Raw genomic sequence first — 12918 nt, 5'->3', positions numbered from 1 at the left:
AACCCTACTCCTGTACTGCCAATCTCTAACGATCAAAAATCATGAGTCAGACCCAAAAAAATCATGTGTTGTGTTTTGTTTTTTTAAGGACTATATTGTGTTTTTTGGTCTGTCTTGATTTTTGAACGTATTCTACCCAATCTCACTGCATGCATGTACCAATTAATGCACCCCACTTGCCCAAATGTATTAGGTAAGGTGATTTTGACCCCTGTTGCTGGAGCTCTCACTCTATCTGCCTGCCCCCTGTCCAGCAATTAATCCTAACCCCCAGTCCCACTATCAGTTCTGTATGATCATTGAAGTATGCAGACGTTCAGTGAAGCGTGGGCATAAAAGGTGTAACCTGAATTTAAAAACTTGCCAATGAAAGGAAACAAAATAGATAATCTAGACCTACCTCTGGCATGTCCCCGTTTTCTACTCTCTTGTAAAGTGGAAGGAAATTCCACCTTCTCCGCTCCCTATGAAATTAAATTTAAATCCCAGCCAGTGGTGAGCTTGGAACCATCCCCATTGTGACGCACAAACATTCCATGGCAACGTGAACTAAGCAGGCTGGGGCCACCAGACAGGGCCCCAAAGGAACTCTGGTGTTTGAAGAGTATAAGAATGCTCCTCAGCCATTGTGCCTATCACGCTGCTGTTTTGAAGAATTAAGCCTCCAGAGTTTGTAAGGACTCTGTTGTACCATGTAGTGTAGCGCATTCTTCAAGAGTGGATGTAGTAACACTTCTGCATTCTACTTTTGTTTTGCTCTAAAGCCATCCCCACCGCGCCAACATTGCGAGTAGGACACTACACATCACTCCATTTGATGTTTGAACTCAAGCCTGGATTTTGTGCATGACACATGATGAAAGGCTATTGAGAGCTGACAATAGCCAGAAAAATCAAACTGACAGGCTAGGGGTAGACTAGACAAGGGGAGAAAAAAGCAACAGACAGTAGGGCTACTAGCTGGATGCTTGGGGAAGGAACTAGCTGTTTTGGGAATTTGCATCCCTTCTGGGTATGTGGCAGGTGTTGCACAGCTCATCTCTGTTAAAGCCATGAAATCTGGTTCCATCAAATCAGTGGGCAAGGGGGTCTCAAATGCTTCTCTACAGAGACAGTCAGGTTGGTGGGGAAGAAACATTACAATAGCCTGCCATATTTATTGACAGAGGAGGCTATTCCTGAAGAAAATAGCATAATTCTCAGAAAGCAACTGAACATTTATATCAAGAACAGCATCTGCAGTGAGACTAGCTGGGAAAAATTACAAAGGCTACCAATCTTTGTGCTTTGGGGCTTTAGTAGATCAAGAGTGAGGGGTCAAGTCATTTTCCCAGTCACATAGCATAGTATAATCAAATACACAGATGCAGTCGTGTGGCTATGGGATGAGGGGAGGGGCATTTATGTCTGTCTTTCTCCTGAACCCTCCACTGCTATCCACTGTCAGAGACAGGCTCTCAGACGAGACAGACCATTACTGGTCTGCTCCAGTACAGTAACTTGTGAGGAAGAAGTGAGATCTGCTGTTATTATCTAGAGTCTGCAAAGCACAATATACCTGGTCCTAAAAGAAAGGCCCTACGTAGAAGGCTTCTACAGTATCCAAAAATTTCCAGGCAAAGAAGATGATGGATGCAGCTGTCCTGCAATACAGAGGGCAAAAGGCGGAGGAGCATCTGGGGAACTGAGACATGCACTAGGAAAACACAACCTGAACACATTTATTCACATATTTTCCCCCCTTAAATGCCATTCAGATGGCAGCACCAAAATACAGATATAAACAGGCAGGAACAGCTACCACTTACCCTGGAGGTGGTGACAAAACAGGCATCCTGTATAAACAGCATAAAGCTATTTGTTTAAACTATATACGGAATGGAATACAGCACAGGACTCAGCCCTCAGAATATGCTGCATGGTATGAGTGTTCAAACACACAGCAATTTCAGATCCTCAGACTCCTTCAGACCAGTGTCTGTTACCAAGCCACTGACCTCAGCATTCCTTCTGCCTTACACCAGGCGAGGTTGCCTCTGTTCCTATCATCCCAGGAGTCACCTCTGTCCCATGCTGAGTGGGGCTGCCTCTAGCTTTCCTCTGCATCTCACTTGAAGGAACTTAGCTCTCAGGACTCCCATGCCCCAAGCTGGGACTTATATACCTGAATGTTGAGCTCAGAATCAGAGCATTAAAGGACTGTTCCAAAAGGTGAGTAACTGCAATCCATGAGGATCCACACACGCCCCACAGATTACTTGTCCACTAGTTGGTAGTGGGTTTCTCTGCACTGGTGATGGCACGCGAGCTGTGGGAGGCAGAATCAACACTTGATGACTGCACTTTACTTTTCCCAAACTCTATCACCAGCGTTTTCCCCATCAGGCTATAGCCGTTCACCAGCAGCATTGCTTCCCGTGCAACCTCGACACCTGGAACAGGAGAGTAAAGTGAGATCAGGTTACAGGGCACATATAACTGCTCTTACAACCAGCTCTGCTCTCAAGCCCACTGGGTTGAAGCACAGACGTCGGGATCATGTGGTCTTCTCCTGGCCATTTCTAGCTCTTGTGCACTGTTATACAGCACAGTGCTGGGAGCTCATTGGTAGAGCAGTGTGTGGGGAATGCCACCATTGAGTGAGCATATGACATTGAATCCCCCTTATTCTATGGGAGGGCTGGAATTTGTCACTGGGGCAGTGTGGGGATGCTGAGGTCAGATAAGCATGGTGGCCAAATTCCCCTCCTACCCCAGTAAGCGTAGCCCTTCCAGAGCTGAGACTGCACCGTCACTCATCAGGAAAGGCCTGCGAGATGCAGCTGAGCGACTCACTGGGAAAGGTGATAAAGGCCTGGCCCCTCATGCGGCCACTCAGCAGGCGGAACTGGATCGGTGGGCCATCCTTCTCCTGGAACCGACCAAACAGCGAGACCAGCTCCCTCACTGTCACCCGAGTGCTCAGGTTCTTCAAATACAGCACCTAATCAGCCACCAGAACAATAGCGGTGAGAGGGAAAGAGTCACCACAGACTTGTGTGAGAAGGGCCATCTCTATACAGCTAACTCCTCTCTCTCTCCCCCACAGGCTCTCTCTGCCACACACCAGAAGGGGTTGGCCCTGCCCCTCCTGCCCCCTACAGCCTCCCATCCCATACAGGGAGGGGCTGGCCCTGCCCCTCTCATTCCCCCTACAACCCCCTCTGCCCCACACAGGGAGGGGCTGGTCCTGCCCCTCTCATTCCCCCTACAGCCTGATTGCCCCACATGGCGAGGGGCTGGCCCTGCCCTTCTCATCCCCCCTCAGCCCCTTCTGCTCCACATGGGGAAGGGCTGGCGCTGCCCCTCTCACACACACACCCCCAGGCCTCCCCCTTCCCCACACTGGTGGTTGTATGTTTATAAGACAGAGACGGGCACATATAGGACAGCATCTTACGGCTTTTTTGAGGCTGTATCATGCTGTATCTACATAGATTCTTATTGGCTCCAGTTATTTATATCATGAGCTCTTGCTGCCTGTTAAACAAGTTTTAAACATAGCATTGTGGGAAGGCATTCAGATTGCTCATGACTAGTTATGGAGACGGCACTATGACTGTCTAGGTCTCTGAGAGCCAGAGATCTTCCTCCCGCTATAGTCCATCTGGGGCTGGGTTTGAAACATGGCTGGCAGTTAGGTATCCTAGGAGTATTTAAGCAGGGGACTCCAAAAAGCATCTTTATTCTCCCAGCAGAGGAGACTATTTCTCCTTTGTCTGGAAGGCAACTGCACACACTTATTTGGTGATGCTCCATCATTCGCAAACAGGAATCTTTACCCATTAGGATTCTGCCCACTAGCCCCTTCTGGCCCTGGCATCCCAGAAATCTAATACAGGTGCCAGAACAGTGTCCCCAGAGCTCTGCGTTAGGGCATAGAAACAAATGACTGGAAGGAATATCAAGAGGTCATCTAGTCCAGTCCCCTGCACAGGATGAACTATTATCTAGACCATTCCTGACAGGTGTTTGTCTAACCTGCTCTTCAAAATCTCCACTGATGGAGATTCCACAACCTCCCTAGGCAAATTATTCCAGTGCTTAATCACTCTGACAGTTAGGAAGTTTTTCCTAATGTCCAACCTAAACTACCCTTGCTGCAATTTAAGCCTATTGCTTCTTGTCCTATCCTCAGAGGTTAAGAACAATTCTTCTCCCTCCTCCTTGTAACAGCCTTTTATACACTTGAAAACGGTTATCATGTCGCCTCTCAGTCTTCTCTTCTCCAGACTAAACTACCCAATTTTTTCCAATCTTCCCTCATAGGTCATGTTTTCTAGACCTTTCATCATTTTTGTTGCTCTTCTCTGGACTTTCTCCAATTTGTCCACATCTTTCCTGAAATGTGGCACCCAGAACTGGACAAAATACTCCAGTTGAGGCCTGATCAGCGCGGAGTAGAGCGGAAGAATTACTTCTCGGGTCTGGCTTACAACACTCCTGCTAATACATCCCAGAATGATGTTCACTTTCTCTGCAACAGTGTTATACTGTTGACTCATATTTAGCTCGTGATCCACTATGACCCCGAGATCCCTTTCCGCAGTACTCCTTCCTAGGCAGTTATTACCCATTTTGTACGAGTGCAACTGATTGTTCCTTCTTAAGTGTAGTCTTTGCATTTGTCCTTATTGAATTTCATCCTATTTACTTCAGAGCATTTCTCCAGTTTGTCCAGATCATTTTGAATTTTAATCCTATCCTACAAAGCACTTGCAACCTCTCCCAGCTTGGTACTGTCCGCAGACTTTATAAGTGTATTCTCTATGCCATTATCTAAATCATTGATGAAGATACTTAACAGAACTGATCCCTGTGCGACCACACTCGATATGCTCTTCCATCATGACTGTGAACCACTGATAATTACTCTCTGGGAATGGTTTTCCATCCAGTTTTGCATCCAGCTTATACGGTACAATAATAACTGGGAAGGGGGAACATATCAAGTTTATGACCCTCAGCTTGATGTTTACCATACCTTGCTTGGCTCTCCCGGCTCGTAGGAGGAAAACCGGGAGATGCTCCTGATCTCCTCCTCCGAGAGACGATTCTTGCGAATCTCCTCTTCTGAGATGAACTCCACGGTCTCCTTTACAGTTGCAGACCCCAGGATGGGTCTCTGGGCCACAGTCCCCACTGCTTTAATCGCGGGGAGGCTGGGACCTCCATATTGTTCTGGCTGCTCTCCCTGATCCAGAAGCTGTGTGGTACCCTTAATCACAGGTCCACTTGGGGAGGGGAAGCAAGGCAAGCATGGATCACTTTTTGTAGACTGGGATTCCCCGGGCAATGGTTTTTTTAGCATCTCCTGACAGACAGTCTCCAAGTGACCCATGGGGTCCTTTTCATTCACCATCCTCTTCTGAGCTTCATCTAATCCACAGTGAAGAAATATGGTGACATGACAAAACCCACCACCACCACAAGTAAATGAAAAGATCACTGGGTAGAGCTAGAGCCTGGGCCCCAAAGACAGGAAGTTCTGCTCTGGGGCAGCTCAGTCCAGCCTCTGGCAGGAATCTGGGGGTTACTGAAAGGCAAAATGTAGGCTGCCAGCAGTAACTGATGGTATTACAGATTAGAACAGCTTTCCGGGAAGAACAGCAACTCTACCAGAATGTTTTCTATGACTCTCATTCCCAACTCAATTATCCTGTGGACTTTATAATCTGTCACTTGATTTCAATATGTTCCAGAGATCAGCACACTGACTAGTTCCCCTGCGCTCCAGCTAGCAGAGACCCTTCTCCACCTGGTCCGTGCTTATAGCTAGTGAAGCTTATTTCCTGCCATGCAGCTTTTTAAAATGTTATTTTGAACAAACACGTTTTGTTGAGCTTTCAGGGACACTAGCAGGTTAAAAATCAGGGATTTAAAGGAGCTTCCTTGCCACGGTTACCAACAACATCTGCCTTCGTTTATTTAATGGAAGCAAGGGCAAAAATGAAAAACTTTCCCCCCATCCATGTAGCATTGAATAGGGTGCTTTTTTACTGTGTTGGTGTCTCAGCAGAGTGCAGAGTAACACCAGAGGTTAGTCCACTAGCAGTTGCACTTCCTGGTCGCTGCAGCTGTAGGTGAGAATGGGGAATCAATGTCATTAGATTGTCAGCTCTTTGGAGCAAGGACCATCTTTCTGTACTGTGTTTGTACAGTGCCTAGCACAATGAGGCCCTGGTCAATGACCAGGGCTCCTAACCACTCTAATAATACAAACAACAACGATAATAATAGTAATCAAAAGGCATTTTTAGAAATAAGTTGTGAAAAGCACCTGCTTTAAGCAGTTTTTCTAACAAACAAAACCTAATTGTTAGGCTTGCAATATCCCTTTAAATGTGACCCTCACTATGATCTGGTGTATGATGCATTTCCGTGGTCGCCTAGGGCAATGCTAGATACCACTGCCTAAGGGTCAGATTGTGAGAAAGAATACAACAAAGGGGCAGGAGAAAAGTGATACTCAGGTGAGAGGCAGTGTGGTGAAGTGGAGAGGGTACTGGGCTGGGAATCAGGACACCTGGGTTCTAGTTCTGACTCTGCCACTGACCCTGCTGGGTGACCTTGGCCAAGTCAGTTTCCGTCCCGCCCAGTGTCTGGCTTGTATATTTAGCCTGATAAACATTCAGGATAGGGACAGTCTTACGATGTGTATTTACTCTGCCTAGCACAATAGGCACTGATTTTGGTTGGCCCTCTAGGCACTACAGCAGTATAAATAATTAATAAGAGAACCAGGTTACATGTTGCTATTATACATACAAGCTGAACTCTGTCTCAGCTACACCCATGCCATCCCAGTGAACCAACTGTGTTGCACAGCTGTCAGAGAGCACCGAATTCAGCCTGCCAGTGGGGGCGTGTTCATTCCGACAGTGGCTCTGTGCAGACTCATATGCTAGAAAGTTCTTTCTTTAAATGGTCGGTTCATGCAAGATGCTCTGGGAAAAAGGAAAATAGCTCCTCCCCTCGCATCACACAGTCCAGAAGTAGAACCATTTCTTCAGAGAGAAAGGGCAAGGATACACCCCAGATCTACGTTCACAGAACACTTGCTCCTGCACTTCCAGGTGCTCTGTGAGTTACTCCCACCCTGATGGCATTGGGGAGCCCATATACCTTGGTGGTAGAGTGCCCGCAGGAAGGAGTGACGGTCTGTCCCCTGGAAAAGCGCATTCTCAATCTCCATCTCCCTCCGGCTCAGCTGTTTGCTGCCAGCAAACCTCTGCGGCAGGGATAAAATGCGCTGGCGCTCTGTGATCTTCTCCTGGATGGCTCGCAGCCGTTCCCGCATGGCTTCAGGGGCTGCTCCCAGCCCAGAGCCCTGAAATGCAGTAGCAGCATTCCTTAGGAGAAAACCCACCCAATTCACACTAGAGGGGCGCGATTAGTGACAAGAGCAGTTCCGTGGATACCGATTTATATCTACGGATATAAATTTTGTATCCGTACAGGGCTCTACCTATTTGTGAATGTACCTCTATGGAATGTAGACGGACTGTTAAGCATTCTACCAAGGAATGGCTAAGGTGCCTTAAAAGCTGCAATTTATTGTTGGCTATTATTAATACCCTCTGCAGAGCTTTGGACTCCAGACTCCATTATGTTCTAGAGGACCCTCTATGCTGGATTCTAGGTTCCTGCTGTTGCTAGTAAAGCTCCTTCCCCACCTTATCTGCTGAAGCATGGTTCTTCCAGAGCAGGATCTCTGAGTCTGAGAGCCCCAGTTCCCGAAGAGAGGCTGTTTCTTGCTCACTCTCCTGCAGTGCCTGGAACTGCGATAAGGTCAGAGTCCCTGCAGCCTCCTCTCCAAAGGGCTTGTAAAGAGCGGCTGGGGCGAAGCATCTTCGCTTGGACACACACCTGCAACACAAATCAACAGCAAAGTGAAAAGTCCTTAGGGCTCAGAAGTTAAGTGTGGAGGATAGGATCCTGGCCTTTATATAAACCTGGACATGCTCACACCACCAGCAGCCTAGCATGGGCACCAGAGATGCTGTGCTTCTGAAGATGCTGTCCTCTCTAACCTGGGCACATTCCACATTCTTTTACCTGATACTATAAGATTATAAGGCAGGGGCGCATCAAGCAGTGTATATTTCTATTATGTGCAGTGTCACCAAGTGGCTGAAAACTCTAACTACATTATGTGTTTGCATGATGAGAATGCTGGGAGAAAGAACCATGCTCCAATGCTCCCTGAGAGTCATGCTCCAGAGCTCACTGCTTGAGTGAGACACAGCACAGGAAGCTCTGCTTGTGCAACCTGTCTCCATGTGTTTGTCAATGACTCACCTACACCAATATCTTCTCATCATCTTCATGCTGCAGCATTAATGCTGTTGTACTGCTGGTGGTGCTGCCCTCAATAATCTGAATGTGCTCTGTCTGCCAGCACCCAAGTGCCGGCAAGGGCAGCCTTTAGCCTTGTGCTTTGCTGGCAAATGCTGGCTAGTTCAATACTTACTGTTCAATGGAGACAGCAGTATCAAGCTGATGATGAAGGAGGCTCTTCAGCTGCCTCTCTCCTTCTGTCTCCAAATCCTCCAGGAGAAGATCATCACTAGACAGGCTGCTGTTGATCCTGTGCGTGGAAACACAACAGAGGGAGTCAGTAAGTTACAGAGAGTGCTTTACTCTCCGCCTCCCCCCCACACCCAAATCTACCATATTTATAATTCTACAGATAGTCTTTCAGCCCTTTATCAGAACACTAGGAAGACAATGTGACAGTCCAGATGGACTATAAAGCACAAGATGGAACTAAAAATAACCTTCATGGCAGAACTCTCACTGATGTCAATTAGAAAGGCACACAGATGATTTTTGGAAAATTAAAAATATCCTAGGAGCACTTTTTTTTAATTCACATTCCTGTAATTTTTATTTAGGGAAGATCTATTTTAAATAATTAATCCTGCCTAGCTTCAAATGACTCAGTGCAAATCCCGCCTCCAAAATAAAAAATAAAGCCATCAGAGTCCGTTAAAGAAAGCAGAAAGTTGGCAGCATGCTTGAACATAGTTATAAACTTGATTATCAATCTGCCTTTCTAAGGGAGAACTTGCTCCACACATGGCACATTGCCTTGCCCTTGTTATTTCATACAGAATTTTAAAGGACATTGACATCTACTGTTCTGTGGCTTTTTGTTTCCTTCTCTCAGTGCCTGTACCAAGGTCAGAATAGGGTTAGGGAAGAAATAGTTGATACACTTTTCAAGTCCAATTCCCAATCTTAGAGGCACAGGATGTTCCTGCAAAAGTTATGAACAGTGAAATGATTAACAATGCAGAGGTCTAAATACTTATTAAGATTCAGGCTTTAATACTTTATTGGTATGAATGGAGCTGCTCACACCTCTCCTAGGGCAATTGTTTCAGACTGCCTCTAAACTCAGGCAGGCAGACAGCCATGCACTGGGGAACATTTGGGCAAACAGCCCAGCGTTGGATGAAGGTTTCTTCACAACAATCACAGCCAGAAACTTCACTTTGTTTTTAAATGAAAGCTTAGAAAGTGCCAGTATACTAACTTACGAACAGCCATACTAGATCAGACCAATGGTCCATCTAGCCCAATATCCTGTCTCTGACGGTGGCTGGTGCTAGATGCTTCAGAGGGACTGAAAAAGACAGGGCAATTTCAAATGATCTATCCCAGGCCTTCTCAAACTTCATTGCATTGCAATCCTCTTCTGACAACCAAGTTACTACATGACCCCAGGAGGGGGCTGGAGCCCAAGCCCCACCACCTTGGATGGCGGAAGAGGGGGCCACAGCCCAACCCCCACCACCTTCGGTGGGGGTTGGGCTCAAGCTTCAGCTTCAGCCCTGGGTCCCAGCAAGTCTAATGCTGGCCCTGGAGACTCCAGGAGGTGACGGGGCTCATGAAAGACTGCAAAATGGCCAACCCAAAGCCTCAAAAATCATGACTTGGGCCACCCACTGAAATAATTAGATTTATTTTAAAATAATAAATACTGGGCATTTTATTTGTGCTGATGTTTAAGATCCTTTAGGGCAAACTTGCTTGATGTTTTCAAGCTTTTCTCTACCATCACTAGAGCTAGTACCTTTTTTAAAAAAAAATGGAAGCTGAGATATTGTTGCTCTCTCTTGAATCCAGGAACTAGGGCTTCAAGAAAAACACTAAGTATTGTAGGACTCGCAATAAAATCACAAGAGCTGGCAATGCTGGAATTCATGTACAGGCTATCTGCATTAGAAGAATCTCATAGGAACTTGCATAGAAGGAAATCACTCCCCCAGAACACATTCAACCCCCACTCTTCCTCCCCAGAGCACCTCAACTCCCCATCCATCCTTCCTTCCTGCCCCCAAAACTCCCCCTCTTCCTTCAGAGCACCACAACCCTCATCTTCTCACCACCTGAGCATCCCCAACCCCATCATCTTTCCCCATCCTCTCCCTTCCTCCCCAGAGCACCCCAACTCTGCAGACCCCAGCACCCCTATCCTTCTGCCCTGCTGCCTCCCATCTCCCCTCCCTTCTACACCCAGAACACCCCCTTCAGAGCACCCTCAACCCCCCAGTCCTCATCTTCCCCGCACCTGAGCATCCCCAACACCCAGACATCATCCTTTCCCCATCCCCAGCTCCCAGAGCACCCACAACTCTGCAGGCCCCAGCATGCCCCAACCCTCTTCCTTTCCCCCACCTCACCTTCCTTCCTCCCCCAGAGCACCTCACTCCCACTTCCTCCCACAGAGCCACCCCTTTTCTGCCTTGCCTCCCCGCCCCGCCCTCCAGCTGCGCGAACCCAGCAGCAGCTCCGGCCCTGGCTGCCCCCTGGGGAGTCACTAGCGCCCAGCTGCGAGATCCGAGACAACCCTCCCCTCTCACCTCCGCATGGCTCCGGCCCCCAGCACGTCCCGCTCCCGCAGCCAGCTCAAGGCCTGGACTGCAACTCCCAGGAGCACCGTGCGGCAGGGCCCGAGTGGAGGGGCGGGGCGGGCTCCACGGGCTACTGGTTGTTGTAGTGCAGCCAGGCTCAGCTACGTCCCCGTTGGAGTCCCGTAAGAGCCTGCCAGAGCGCAGCTGCCTTATGGGACCTTTATTAACCACGCCCCATTTCCATGCGCCAGAAGCCACCAGCTTTCCTCCCAGGGAGCTGGGTCAGATAGACTGGGGCACCTGTGCTACAGCCCCTTGCCCCAGCTAGGTTTGCCAACTTTCTAATTCCCGAAAACCCCAAACGCCCTTGTCCTGCCCACTGTTCCACCCCTTCCTGAGCCCACTCCATTCCCTGTCCTTCCCACACTTGCTCTCCCCCACCCTCACTCACATGCTCATTTTCAATGCAAGGCCCAAACAGGCTTAGGGTTGTTTTGGCAGCTCGATCATGCTAAGTTCACATTTTATTTGCTACAGGATGCTAGAGCTGGCAGCAAAATAGTCGATAAGGGTAATTTAAAAAAAAAATTTCACTAAGGTTTTCATGATTTTTACCCTCCCCTGTTCCCATTTTTCATAACCAGCTCCATGGTTTTGGTTCACTAAAGTTACTGTAATTGTATGTGTGGAATTAGGACCACACCTTATCACAGCTACAATGGGTCCATTAAAGGCTCACTCCCACAGCCCAAATACAAATCCATAGAGCACAACCACAGAAATGCACACCTGTCCCATATCTATACAAATAAATCAGTTTTTACACACCCCTACATGCAGATACACATGTATTCATATGTACATATCTAGCATGCACGAACACATACTTCCACATTATTTATTATTACAAATTGTTGTTTAGTGCCTAGAGATCCCAAATAAGATCATGGCTTCAGCGTGGTAAGTGCTAGACATATACATAAAGAGAGTCTGCAACAAAGAGTTAGACAAGGGTGGGGAGCAATGATACATTAGTAATTGCAGAAGAGCCAGTCAACATTCACTGTTAAGAAACAAGGTTTCTTTTACAGTTCCTTTCTCTCTTAACAAGTTGTTATGAAATGAATACACACATTTTATGCCATCTATTTTCTTGTGCCAAGCCAGCAAAAGGAATGAGAGTCAAAGAGTTAGGCTACAAATTTTATTCACACAGGTATATACACATGCAGCAATACATGCATCTCTCTACACAGAGACACTTTTTCCATATACTTTTCCAGGGGCTGTCTAAATCACACAGCCAGGAAAGAAAGGAGGATGGGGAGGGAAAGAGGCCAAGGATAAGAGCAGGGTAGAGGTGAGAAGGGGCAGTGAAGGAGAGAGGAGGGGATGTGAGGGGGTATGTGGGGTAGATGGAGGGGGAGGCAGAAGGCTACAGGTGCATGAGGATGTGAGGTATATAGGGCCATAATGGGAGTGCAGCCGGGTGAGGTGGTGAAAGGGGTGCAGGGGGTGAGGGACATGGGGGGGCAGCTCTGGGAGATGGAGAGGATGGGTGGGAGAGCACTGTAAGAGGTACAGGGATGGGATGGGACACAGGAGAGATGCAATGATGGAGGTTGGGATGGCGATACAGCTCCATTCCTATCACTGAGAGATGGGAATACACATACCTCCAACTCCTGAGTGCTAGTGATGAGGTGACAGACCACGGTTCGCAGCAGGGCACGTGCCACAGCTTGAGCGAGCCACATGAGAAGAGGGCCAGGCAGCAGTGGGAGAAGCGTGCACCACAACACCTCAAAAGGCATCTGCTGAGCGCTCGCCCGTGCCGCTAGTTCCTCCCATGCCCAGACCCAGCCAATGGGAGCTGTGCCTGTGAGTAGGGGAAGCACACAGACGTCCCCTCCCCCTGCCCAGCAGCCCTTAAGGCTAGGAGCTAGACATGCCAGCTGCTTTTAGACCCGGGAGCCACATAGGCCGCGGTGCTAGGAGGGAGCTTGCCAGCCCCTCT

The 12918-nt window shown here is 48.0% G+C and overlaps 1 protein-coding gene across 1 annotated transcript; it reads right to left on the bottom strand.

The window, feature by feature from the left end:
• Positions 1-1697: 1697 nt before the first annotated feature.
• On the bottom strand, positions 1698-10968 carry RBM41 (RNA binding motif protein 41). The gene is made up of 7 exons (XM_050963743.1): positions 10911-10968; positions 8513-8629; positions 7716-7908; positions 7165-7369; positions 5024-5418; positions 2836-2983; positions 1698-2432 (listed from the first exon to the last, which is right to left on the bottom strand). The coding sequence occupies exons 1-7, from the start codon at positions 10916-10918 to the stop codon at positions 2266-2268; spliced, it is 1233 nt and encodes a 410-aa protein (XP_050819700.1). The 5' UTR covers positions 10919-10968; the 3' UTR covers positions 1698-2265.
• Positions 10969-12918: the final 1950 nt, after the last annotated feature.

This window comes from Gopherus flavomarginatus, chromosome 8, assembly GCF_025201925.1.
Source record: "Gopherus flavomarginatus isolate rGopFla2 chromosome 8, rGopFla2.mat.asm, whole genome shotgun sequence".
NCBI lineage: Eukaryota > Metazoa > Chordata > Testudines > Testudinidae > Gopherus > Gopherus flavomarginatus.
Note: the sequence above shows the minus strand (reverse complement) of the source record. Positions and strands in the feature narration are given on the sequence as shown.